Source organism: Ananas comosus, linkage group 8 (assembly GCF_001540865.1).
Source record: "Ananas comosus cultivar F153 linkage group 8, ASM154086v1, whole genome shotgun sequence".
In the NCBI taxonomy this organism is placed as follows: Eukaryota; Viridiplantae; Streptophyta; class Magnoliopsida; order Poales; family Bromeliaceae; genus Ananas; species Ananas comosus.
In genome coordinates, this window is record NC_033628.1 from 9,231,636 (window position 1) to 9,245,233 (window position 13,598).

Sequence of the window (13,598 nt, forward strand, 5' to 3'; positions counted from 1 at the left end):
CTATCAACTTTTTCACCCTTAAATTATTACTATTCTACCAACCTCCACTAAACTCTAGAGATATCTAACTGTTAAGAAATTAATAATAAACACTATGGCCCCGCTTATACCTCAATTTATACCTATCCCTGGAACAGCCACTTTTTGCTTATCCCCAAACCAAACAATACCTATATTTATAAAATCAATAGTATTCTAGCGCACGCCTGTGCATGCATGTCTGCACTGCTGCAGTCATTACTGTTTATTGTTCACATTGATAAGTTAACATCATTAAACTATCGATCAATTATTCAGTACTTAACGGATTATCGAGATCAAGGTCACCTACAAAACAACTAGGTAAACACATTTTATATTTACATCAAGGAAAAGTCACAACAGATTCGCAGTAGTCAAGGCGCATTCTTCGGCATTCAACATCAATGCGTTTATCAAAAGCTTCTTTTAATCTTTAATTTCCTCCTCGTTAAACTTTAATAAATCCAATAATACAATAAATACAATAAGTGACAACAATCTGCTGTTGTGGCTGATCAAGATGTGTGATTCTTTGCCGCCGTAAACTAGCAAATACAGGAACGAATAAGAGATATCCAAAGAAAAAGAAAACAAAGAACTTAAAATGGCCAAAGATCACCCCAGAGAGATCGACGAGCCTGGAGGTGTAAGGTAGGGTTCCTACTCTGAGTGACGACCATGCGCTCAAATGTACCCTCGGAGCCATCACGTTTGGTGGCTCTACAAATATCCATCTGTATTTGCCTTCCCCTCCGTACAGGCGTGTATATAATCCGACCCCAACCGCTTCCTACACCCGCGCGCACCTCCTCTACTTTGTCTTCCTCCTCTTCATTCTTATGGAATAAGCTGGTCTCCGCCACATCAGAAGCATAAGGAACCAAATCATCTTCGAATGAGGGCTCTTCTTCCTCCTCAGTTTCGAATTGGTCCTCTACCGGAAAAAGAAAAGTAAAATAATCAATAAAACAAGAAAAAGAGCACAGCCCGAATTTAATGATCTTTCTCAATTCATCTGATAGAAATAACAATAGAAGCTAAATAACAAATATAAACAAAAGGCAGGAAGTGGCTGATGAAGTTCTGATAAAACCTAATCGCTGCGAACATTTAATTACCATAGTCAATAATAAGATCCTCGGGATTTCGCTTCGCTTGCCGTTCTTTGAGTGTTTCAAATTCCATACCATCAAGCGGCCAAGCTTCCCTAAAGGAGAAAAGGTCAATGAAAAGAAAGTCTTTTGATGATCACGACAAAAGTGGATTGATATAAGGTTCTTACGGTAATAATATTTACAAATCCCATGTCTACGGAGCATATACATGGGTAGTAGATATGAAATGACAGTCTATATACAACTGAAAAAGATGCTACTTATGATGAAAAAGATCTACACTTCAACTCCAGCAGGGACACATTAAAGGAAAAAACAACATCCGCAGTATCAACGAAGTTGCATTCCTTACAGGTCAAACGATTCAAGCAAAAGAAGAAAACAAAATTCAGATCATTTTGAGCTCTTACTGTGGTCGCCTCCCCCTTCTCAAAGCAACATAGCAAAACTTCTCATCCTCAAAACCACGAAGCGGCTCACCCTTTGACCGCTGAACAGAAAATATACAGTTAGAAAACAGCAAACCTATTACAAACATTGAGGTGAAAAGCATTTCAGGATTTCGCAGAAATTCTCCAGCTTACATAAATTGACTGAAATAAACAAGGGAATGTTTTGTCGGTCACATAAATGGAGAAAGCATCCTAAAGCAGCATTAAATGGTAATCAGACATGTTTCCTCCCATTGGAATTACCCATGTCAGCCAACTATCAATTGTTGTGCTCCACATGCTCCCAGTTAGAAGAATACGCACTTGCCATTGTTCTCCATCCAGAATAAAGTAGTTCATATAAATTCTAGTTTCGGAATATTTCATACTAAAAGCACTCAAATGGTATATTCCATTATGTGCGGGAGCGCTTGTCTCAAAGACATCCCAATAACTCGGCAAGAAAATAAGAATAAGGATGCTCACCACATATGCAGTCGAAGAAAATTCAATACAAGAAAGTACGAAAAGTCATATACTCTGACAATGTAAAGATGACCAACGCGATGATTGTACAATTATCGGTAAAAACAAAAAAAATAAAGTTATAAAGGAACATAAGAAGGGACAGACCTTGTAGGCTCTCTGTGATGATGTCCTCTCCAAGCGCTGAACAAAATGGCAATATTTACTTGTGTTCTCCAATGGGCACCGTCCATCATGGGGACACTGACCAAGAATATCATTTCAGTTGCTGACTTAGAAGAACAAGCTCAGAAATTCAAATAAACAGAGGATCCTTCAGAAACTTACAGGGGCAACAACAAAAGCACCAGTTCTTAATGAGGCATCGTCAACAGCAATACTCGTTGTATCACCGGAAACATTTTTCAAACTTTTTTCAATTTTTCGGGATCTCTTGAGGAGTAAATGAACAATGATAAGAGGGTCAGCAAAAACGACATATTGAAAGGGTAAAAACTGAACAGAAAAATTCAGCTCACCCTCTTTTCCATCCACAGAAGATAAGAACGCATTTGGCATATGATTTTGGATCCTTGAGGAGTTCCAGGCTCCAACAAGACCTAAGCATGCATGAAACAGATCAAAGATAGATAATGGAGCTACAATCAAAATTTAAAAAGCCGGTCAAACAAGATGAACATCCACACTACCAAATAGTCAGCAATAACTAACAGTCAAAAGATAGCAATGGATAGAAGTTACCTTCAGTAATCTATATCTAGATAGATAATTCATTCAAGCACCAAATCCAAAGTAGTAGGAGATAACATGCACACTAGATAATTAAAATGAATCCACCCATAAAGCAGCCCTGACATTAATCCAAAAGCTGGACCAGATATTTTGAAATAAAACTACTCTTGAAAAAAAAAAATACATAGCTTGATTTCTGAATTGCAATAAAAAAAGAATGATAGCTCAACTAACAGAAATATTTTTCATGTCTAAGTTATTTCATATGACTAAACAAAACTATATGAATTAAAATAAATAAATGAGCAGTTACAAGGCGAATTAATGCAAAGAGCATACCAGAACATCTCGTGTAAGGTCCCAAAGCTGTCTTACTATAGTAATACGGTCACTCAATGATGGAATCTCCCCAAGAGCATACGACTACATTAAGAGGCCAAAGAAACATAGTTTAATTTACTTTACTCAAAGAAGGACAAAAAGAGAATGCTATATCCAAACATCAAAGAAATTAAGGGCATGTTTGGTTTGAAGGATTTGAGGCTTGGAATGGGGAATCAGAATGATCCATTCCAATTGTTGGTGCTTGGTTCGGAGAATTGACATTCTAATTTCCATTTTAGAGAGATTTGAATCCCCCCAAAATATTTCCCACCAAAAAGGTAGGAATCAACTTTGATTCTGAAAGAGATTTGAGAAAAAAAAAACTCCTTTTTCACTAGCAATTATTTAAATTCATATTAATCTATATATTTAATTTCTAGAATAAATTATAATTTTAAATTTGAATTTGAATTATGGATTCAAAAATTAATTTTTAATTTCTAAGGTTCAAATTTAAATCTAATCAATGTTTGACATTCGAATTTAGTTCTAAATTAATTGCCTTTGAACTTGAATTTAAATTATAAATTCAAATTTGAGTTCAAATTGTGAGTTCAAATTTAGATTCAAATTTTGATTACAAATTTGGATTGTAAAATTTAAATTTTAATGAATTTTTTTTAATTCCAATTTGAACATGATTCTAATTCCGATTCCGATCCCGATTATGAACCAAACAAATTAGGAGTTTTCATCATTCCGTTTTCGATTCTAGTCCTTCCCCATTCCTATTTCGATTTCATTTCCTATTTTGAACCAAGCATGCCCTAAGAGAAAGCACGAACACATAGAATAGTGATCAAGTTAGAAACACATAAAAACATTCTTATGGCCTAAATGGAGTAATATTCCCCATAATCATTATATAAATTTCGAAAACATGCCTACCTCACAAGCTTCCGCATTATAACACAACCTCAAAAATCAGAGACAAATGTAACCAACTATTTTATTACACAAAAATGAAAAAAAGAAATGTTTATCTATACCAATACATTATTTATCATGGAATTTGCCACGTGGCAATTCCTCCTTCATCCCCTCTCCACACTCTTTGATGCTTCGCCTTCTCACCTCATCTCTACCCGATGCTTTGTCTTCTCACCCGCTTACTTTCTAATTAATGTATTCATATGATCTATTTTTATCTAAACAAATCGTTTTTAAAAAAATAATATCTATTTGCTGTTGTAACTTTCATTATTGTTATGTATAATTTATTTGCTGTTATAATTTTTGCCACATTTGTATATGTATCTATTTTATATTTTCTATTTGTATTTATTGATGTCTCATTATAAGTTAAAAATTTTAAAATTCTAATTTTGTCAATCTTTTATCTTCTATAGTATTAGCCCATAGCAATGCATGGATAACTTCACTAGTTTCATATGATTCTTATTTAAAACTTTACAGGCAAAAGTAACAACAAAACCAATGTAGAAGGCTACATGAAAAAGTCCAATACCACTAATCCTGTATTTGTTCAGCATAATAAAAATCAGAAACTACTCGTTGAGCCTATTTCAGCCATAAGGTGATATCTATATAAAGGCCACTGAACAAGTTAGAATGTTAGACCTTAAGGCACATATTAAAAACAATTTGATTATAGCTCTTTGCATCTCTGAGCAATTCAAATGTTTTCCCACTATAGCATTATTTTACACCTTGAAGTTCAAATCCAGGAATACACACTTTGTCATCTAAATCCCTGAAACCAAATGCCACATCTATTGCAATAGGGAATGCTATTTGATCGCTGAGCAATGTCCTGATCCACTTTACCAATCGTAGTTGGTAAATGTACAGGAACAAAAGGTAATTTGTTTGACCTCTCAGAATACTCATTGGCTTAATTTACAAGAGGGGGCCACATGACCAATCATCTACTAAAGTAGAAAGTAACCATTATAATCCAAGTTTGAGAGGATAAATGTCCAGGTCTAAACAACCATTCAAGACTGAAAAAATATTTTAATTCCAGCACATCATATCAGTGCCACAGAACAGAATTATTTAACAGTTACCAGCAAAGGCACATAAAGCCAGTTTAAAGGAACTCACAGAAATTACGAGATCATGCTGCCGGTCGCGTTTATCAAGATTGCGATTCAATTCTTGGATGCTGTCATAGCTGTGAATAAGTGGCAGGTCCTTCAAATCTATCCAAAAGCAACGCACATTAGGCATGCAACTGCATTATATGTTAAAGATACAAAGAAGCATTTACAAGGTAAAAATTCGGGTACACACAAAACAACTCTATCCTTCACAAAACGAAGATTAACCTACCTTGCAAAAGGCTCTGGCCAGCCCTCTGCATTGCCTTGGAAGGTTCCACTAAATTAACTCTCTCCAGAGAACGAGGCCACACCTCCCGCATTGCCCTAAAACCCCAGGTTACAACCCGACAATACCCAATAAGCATCTCTTCCCACGTTCGAAATCAATACCAAAACAGAATTTGCAAACAAGAGCTTGAATTCTCACCAAAGTGCCGAACTGGGCCCTGAGCCAAAATCCAAGACCTTCGCAGGGGAGAAATCCGGCAACCTCCGACGAACCTACAAACACAAATCCATCAGTACTATTAACAAGAAAGGGCAAAATTTAGGCAAGAAACGAGGCTGAGACCTCTCGGAGGACGCGGTGGCACGCGGAGTAGACGGCGGGCATGCGCGATGCGATGTAGGCGATGGTCTCGTCCTCCCGGTACTTGAGGCCGATGTCGCCGTACGCCGACCGTATCTTCCACCGTGCCGAGCGGTGGTCGACGGGGCGGTGGGGGTCCTCGACGAGGTCGCGCGAGGCGGAGGCGGCGAGGTGTTGGTTTGCGTCCTTGATCCTGTTGAAGGACTCGGAGAGGAGGAGGACCTTGCGGTTCATGTGGGCCTTCTCCCTCTCTACGGGTAAGGCGATCAACCGCAACAACAATTAGGGTTTGGGGGATTAGGGTTTTGAGCAAGGAATCGAGGGCGTGGATGAGAGAGAGAGAGAGAGAGAGAGAGAGAGAGAGAGAGAGAGAGAGAGAGGTTACCTCGGAGGAACTTCTTAATGGCGCGGCGGAGGGAGAGGGGGACGAGGTGGATGCCCTGGGATTGCTTCGCCGCGGAGCGGAGGGTCTCTGGGGTGAAGCCCTTGGCGACGGCGGCGGCGGAGGTGGCGGCGGGGAGGAGAGAGGCCGCCATTTTTGGAGGGGGTTTGAGGAGTTTTCGTGCTCGAACAGGAGAGGAGGGTTTTTCGGAGGGAGACGGTGGTTTTGGGGAAATAAACTTCAGTTGGGAGCTCAACCCCTAGCTGAGTAGGAAGCAGTCTACTCCGTAACAATTAATACATATATAATATAGGGGCAATATATAAAATATGAGTGAGGCTTATATTCTCCTTGAAGCACGGAGGCTCCGTATTTTCAGGTCGTTTTTTATATTGCGATTTTCGAATCGTCGATCGATTCTGTTAAACTTGATCTACAGTATTTAAAATATTTAAAAAATAAATTATATTATTAAAATGTTAGATTAGGTTCAAAATCAACGGGTAAAAATAAAAATCTTACAAAGCGTGATAATATGATATTAAAATTTTAGATCAAAAATATTAATCTTGTTTTATATAGTATAAAAAATTTTCTATCAAAATTTCACGTGATTTGAATATTTCTATACCATTAAATTTGCAAACAGCTTACTACGGTCATTAAAATTATTGATTTTGAGCCCCTTCGATCACTAGGCGAATGATATCGAAAAATCATAAAATTTATTTTCTAGATACTTCACATACTTTAGATCAAATTTAACGGAGCCGATCGACGATTCGAAAGTAGCAATATTGAAAATAATCTGAAAGTACGGAAGGCTATATACTTCTAGAAGCATAGTAGTCTCACTCTATAAAATATTATCAAAAGTATGGTAAAAAAATTATTTTATTACTATTACTAGTCATAATAGGGTGAATGAACTTAAAAAGTTTATCTAATTAGTTAAAAACATGGCATCGACACACTCAACAATTTGTATACATGAATCTATATATAAGTCTCCATACAAGATGTATCTAAATTCTACGATAATTAGAATTCTTACTCCAAATAATATTTAAATTTATATTTAATTTATCTTAAATAAATTTAAATATTTATCTTAATATAGTTAGATTTATCCTCTAATTAAAATTTAAATCTTAATTTATTTTAAATAAATTTTAAATATTAATACTTATCTACCTAGAAAATCTAAATCTAACCAACAGTTATAGAAGAGACGTGCATGTTATCTTTTTAAAACGATACGTTATCGAATTCGACTTTAATTAGTTCCTAAACGAAGCGCGCGCTCTCTTTCTACGCATGTATAAATATATATATACATAGGCCACCGTCGCTTGCACTCATTGGTAATTAACGAAGCAAAAAAAAGTCTCAAGAGAGAAAGAGAAAGAGAAAGAGAAGAGAGATCGATTCCGTGATCATCCTTGTGGTGTTAGTTAATTAATTGATGGAGATACACGAGAATATCTACGCCGTTCTCCCCGACAAAGATCCTGGCGACGGCATGTCTTTCATCATCGCCAAGATGAATGAGGCCGCGACGAAGCAGGCTGTGGTGTCTCAGAACGGGAAGAAGAAGAAGCAGAAGCAGAATCAGAATCAGCAGCAGCAAGAGCTGCACGCTGACGATTTCCCGTCGCGGCCTCCGCCTCCACGTTCTTCGCAACGCGGTAATCAAAACTACTTCTTCCGCTGTTACTCCCTCATTGTTTGTCTAAATTACATGCAAAATTTCTTTTTAAATTTTTTTATTTTTTTTCTTTATTCTTTACTTGTTAAGTTTCAAAATTTTTCCCTGTTTCTTCGGCAGAGCCTCAACGGAAATCGGTGCAGAAAAAACCAATGCAGAAAAGTGGGTACGAGCGCGGCAGATACGAAGAAAACGGCTATTCCGGAGACCGTGGGCGTCAAGATACTACGCGGAATCTTGATGCTGCTTTTGAGCTTCCTTCGTTGCGATCTGGTGCCGCCGCTGCTGCTGCTGCCAAGGCAAAGAAGCCTGTGCAACAAGCATGATTTTCTCTTTTTCTTTTCTGAGTCTTTTGATAGAGAGTTGATTTTTTTATATATTTTTTTTTCCCTTTATTTGGTTCTCCAACTTATGTTTAGTCTCACCTTCTCTAATGGTTTGGAATCAACAACGATTCCGTAGAGCGAGTAATAGTTAGTGTTTCTAGTTTGGTCGAAAAAATTTATATCATTAATGCATTAACATTAATACTTATTATCGTGTCAATACAATGCATTAGTACTTACTATTTTAACAGTCATGATATGGTGAATGAACTCAAAAAATTAATCCGATTAGTTGAAAACACCACATCGGCAATATAAATGATGTATTTTAAACTTTTTCCTCGTTGAGATAGCCTCAATCGATTGTCACACAAACTTTTAATGCAAATAAGCTTAAGAAAATTAATTGATATTGGAAAATTTGTGATAAATTTATATATTTAGAGGAGCATTATTGATATTTTAGATCTCTTAAAATACTAAATGATATATATATGATTGATTAATATTGTTAGTCGTCGATTCGTCGGCCGGGCCAAAGCCGACCAAATTCTGGCCCAAATCAAATTTGCTCGGCCCAAATCATGGTAATGGACCAACAACCGAACAAATATTCAAAGCTCCTTGGGGAGCTTACTGCCCATGTCTCCTTAGAAAGTTTTCACTCCACCGTCGCGTATTAATTTGTCTTCTCTCCAAAAATTTATGATGTATTTTTTAATACAAAATTTTTCAATAAATCTTTAAATTTTAGGTGGAAAATATTTTTTTTTGAGAGATAGATAGCACGCTATCTGCTTCGTTTATTTCATTTAGAAATTTCGTTTATTTCATTTAGAAATAAACTTAGCTGAAAATGTCAATCAACTAGGATTCGAATTTGGGTCTCGGATACCAACCACCAAGCCCTTTGCCACTTGCTCTAGGAACAGTCGGTAGGTGGAAAATATTATAACTCTAAGATAAATGCTAAATAGAATAATGATTTTACCCTCAACTAATTTTTTAGGATGTTCAAATAAAATTGTAGAGCTAATCGATTAAGTTTGTATGGCATTTTATTAGTAGGGATATTAGAGAATATTTTTAATAGTTATGAGAGCTTGATGGTGTTTTAAAGGTAAATACGTATAGAGATTCCCTGAACTTTAACGGTTTTTGAAATTGACCCTGTGAACCTTTTTTATTTGTTTACACCCCCTCAACTTACTAACTATTTGATTTAGGCCCTTCCGTTAGCAATTTTTTTTAAAAAAAATTAGAAGCAAACACCTACGAAAAATGTACGTAATTACGAATTATTTTAGTCAAAAAGGATATCAAGATAGTTTGTCCTACGAAGCAAAAAAAAGAGCAGGGCAATTCTGTTTTCTTCCTTTTTGACTAAAGTAATTTTCTATCTCGTGCATCTCTCATGGAGTTGGATTCTAACAAAATTTCCAATATTGCTAATAGAAGAACCAAAATTTCCAAAATAGAAATTAGATCAAACAATTTGTAAGTTAAGGGAATGTAAATCAAATAGAAAAAAAAAATTCCCAATATTGCTAATAGAAGAACCAAAATTTCTAAAATAGAAATTAGATCAAACAATTTGTAAGTTAAGGGAATGTAAATCAAATAGAAAAAAAAAGTTCAGGGGGTTAATTTCAAAACAGGTTAGAGTTGGGAGGGTGTCTTTACATTTTAACCTATTTTAAATTTTGAAGGGACAGTTATCAAATTACAATCTTTCATAAGGATATTTAAGAAATTATTCTTATACTCATTTGCAGTAGACGAACTACTTAGCATTATTATGAGATCAATTCCCAATCCCAATTCATGTTTTCCATAGTTCCGTGCATATTTTAAAGCAACTCAAATCATGCTATAGAGTACAATCATGGCCAATTAATTAACAAGTTGAATATTTGTACAATTTCTTTTGGTAGAAGATTCCTATTCGTAGTTGTTAAGCACAAGTAATAAGACAAGAGCCTTGTACTTGTTCCCACTACAAAAAGAAAATCACGCATTACCCAAACAAATCATTTTTAAAACATCCAATTAAACCACTTTAATCTCCACATATTTATATATGTATACATATCTTTTAAATCAAAGAGCAGTGACAAAAGAAGCATCTCCCCCACTCATTATCCTCATGTGTGCATGGAACCTACCACCCCCCACTCCCTAAAAAATTAATATCTCCCACAACACTACACACCTCTACACACTTGCGTATTCATAATAATATATGATCCTACGTATGCACATTGTATGTATATATATGTTATACATCCTTCTACCTACCTCTACCCACTGCGTGTACGGTCACAACTCTCATTTCGCTATCCAAAGTAAAGAAAAAGTCCATAATGATAGTTACTCTTTGTATCCTACTCTACAAATTTTAATATTCGCAATTTGTTTCCATGTATATAATAGTAATACTGTGTCAAACACCTACTTCATCCCTACGGGTCGGGTCCTGTTTCGGATGAACCAGTTGTTTCGATTTGGATTCGGATTCCGGTTCGGGTTTGTGTTTGAATTCGGTCTGACAGAGGTGCTGACGACCAGCGATGATGGACTCCGACACCCGCCACAGGCGTGCCGCCTCGCGCCGGCCGGTGGCCAACGACGACGGCGACGCCTCGTTGCAGTCGGAGAAGTACTTCCCGGACACGCCTGCCACGCGCGGGTGCGTCGCGGCGTAGCACGTCGTCGCCGCGGCCTGCGTCGTTGCATACAACACTATTGTTAATTAAAGCCTGTTTATAATTTATATAACTTACCGAACTACAAATTCATTAAACTGCGCAATTATCTTAAGTGCGTATGAAGAGCAAATAATTTAAATTAACGATATTAAAAGATTAAATACTAAAATTAAAAGTTAAAAAGTTTTAGTAGTCGAATCTAAATGTTCTATGCATTTTTATATTTCCGAATTAATAATTATTACCTGAGGAATCGTTTTGAGCAGTTTAGATGCCAGGAAGAACACCAGATCTGGGAAGACGAGAAATAAATCAGGAACGTCTATATTAGATAAGATCTGATCCAACGGCCAATATTTTACTATTTTGGGAAAATAATAAAAGAACCTGTAACGAAGCCCTCGCGGTCTCGGGTGAGCCGGGTTCGGACTATTCCTGGATGAACGCAGTTTGCGGTCACGTTCGCATCTATCTCCTAATTGTTTTTTCACAAAAAAAAAAAATCAAAAAAGAAAATAAAGGGATTTAATTAACAAAAATAATCCTAAAAATTCTTTTTTTTTAAAAAAAAAAGTTTATATTTATTTATAAAAGAACCTTGAGTCTCTCGGCGAGCTCCTTCGTGTGGAGTACGTTGGCGAGCTTCGAAAAGGCGTACGCTTGAGTGGGATCGTACGGTCTACACGGGAAAAAAAATAAATAAAATAAATAACAAAAATACTAATATTATAAATAATTACTTATCCGGGATCCTGTTCGTACAAATATCCAAATAACTTAAAAATAGTACTCAGTGATATAATTCTAATCTAAAACATATGTCACCATAACTTATCTTAAAAAAAATTTTAAAAATGGTAGTTCGAAATTTAATTATTTTATATTTTTAATTAAATTTATTAAAATAAACGAAAAAAAAATATACCATTTTTTAAAAATAATAATAAGGATAATAATTATGCATGCATTAGCAAAAAAAATTTAAAAAAAAAAACTCACATTTTCATTCGGGTGATGAGATCGAGGTAGCGGATCCCGTCGCCGGAGAACCACCCGTGTATGCTCGACGACACGTTGACGACGCGCCCCTGAATCCCCGTTGTCTTCGCCGTTTCTTTCATCTTCTCCATTAGCAGCTTCGTCAGTAAAAAATGCCCTTAATTAAAAACAAAAAAAAAATCATCAAAAAAATTAAATTTAAACAAATTTAATTAAATAAATTATTTTTAATTTAATAATAGCAGTAACATATATATTTTATATATATAATAACACATGATGGTAGTGTGTTTTCGTTCGATTCTTATACCCAAGTAGTTGGTGGCGAAGGTCATCTCGATCCCGTCCTCGGAAATCGCGTGCTCGTGCGAGAACTTCCCCGCATTGTTTCTGTAATTTTGAACCCTAAATTAAAAATTATCGAAGTATAAAACTAGTTTTATAAAATAAAAAATATTCTCGTCGAAAATAAAATAAAAATAAAATAAAATGAAATGGAAGTACATGAGGAGGTTGAGGGGGAGATGGAGGGCGAGGAAGCGGGCGACGAAGGATCGGACGGAGGAGAGGGAGCTGAGGTCGAGGGGGAGCACGACGATCTCCGCGCCGGGGAACTCCGCGCCGAGCCGCTGCCCGCGCCTCCTCCGCCGCCTTGAGGCTCCGCGCCGGCAACACCAGCCCGCCCGCGCCGCGCCAGCACCCGCGCCGTCTCCGCGCCGATCCCGGACGTCGCCCCTGCCGATCCATCCATCCATCCATCCATCAAATCACACCGTCGATTGCCGCAGCACTTAGAAATACAAGAACGGTACGATACGGTGCGTGCCGATTATATATATATATATATATATATATATATATATATATATATATATATATATTCTTATACGATTTGAATTTTTCGTTTTTTTCAGAAAAAAAAAAGAAAAAGAAAGTAGGGTTAGGAATGGAGATGCGGATGTACCGGTGATGATGGCGGTGATGGAGCGGAGATCGGGGGAAGCGGCGGTGACCTCCTCGGCGGTGGATTTGGAGCCGAAGCCGCTGGAGCCGGGGCAGCCGATCAGGTACTTAACCGTTTCGAGCATCGTTGTTTTTTTCTTTTTCTTTTTCTTTTTCTTTTTCTTTTTTTTTTGGGTATAATAATCGTATATATGATTTCGCTATTGTGGTGGGTCTCTAATGGCGATTTTGTAGTTGTTTAAATTAAGAACCAAATCGAGGGGGAGTTGAGTGGGGGGATTGAGGTGGAAGTGAGGTGAGGGGTAAAGGAGGAGGAGGAGGAGCTTCGCAGAAGCTATATTCTACTAGTGTCAGGTTGAGGGGAAAGGCGCCGCCCCGCATTTATAGTGAAAGCTGAGAGAGAGGAAAAATTCTAGAATGCAACAGCTATATTAGTGGCTTGGCGTAACAAGTCAATCAAATTAATTCTTGTAAGAATATATATCCCATCATGATTGTAAAAAAGTATTTTTATTATATTTTTGTTTGAAAAAAAAGAATGTGATTGGCTTGTTAGTGATAACGTAGTGCAAGTGTGACAGTGTAGAATTGAGAGAGAGAGAGAGAGCCAAACAAAAAAATGAGTACATTGTATAATACAAAAAGAAAATTGCGGATTATTTTTGAGTAGTTTATAAATGGGTTAATT

At 36.7% G+C, this 13,598-nt stretch overlaps 1 protein-coding gene and 1 pseudogene across 1 annotated transcript; both read right to left on the minus strand.

Moving 5' to 3' along the window:
• On the minus strand, positions 431-6,488 carry LOC109714715 (methyltransferase-like protein 17, mitochondrial). The gene is made up of 12 exons (XM_020239414.1): positions 6,210-6,488; positions 5,807-6,075; positions 5,663-5,736; positions 5,465-5,559; positions 5,237-5,334; positions 3,125-3,208; positions 2,572-2,652; positions 2,381-2,485; positions 2,201-2,296; positions 1,547-1,626; positions 1,140-1,228; positions 431-955 (listed from the first exon to the last, which is right to left on the minus strand). The coding sequence occupies exons 1-12, from the start codon at positions 6,358-6,360 to the stop codon at positions 621-623; spliced, it is 1,557 nt and encodes a 518-aa protein (XP_020095003.1). The 5' UTR covers positions 6,361-6,488; the 3' UTR covers positions 431-620.
• LOC109713773 lies at positions 10,238-13,249 on the minus strand (annotated as a pseudogene).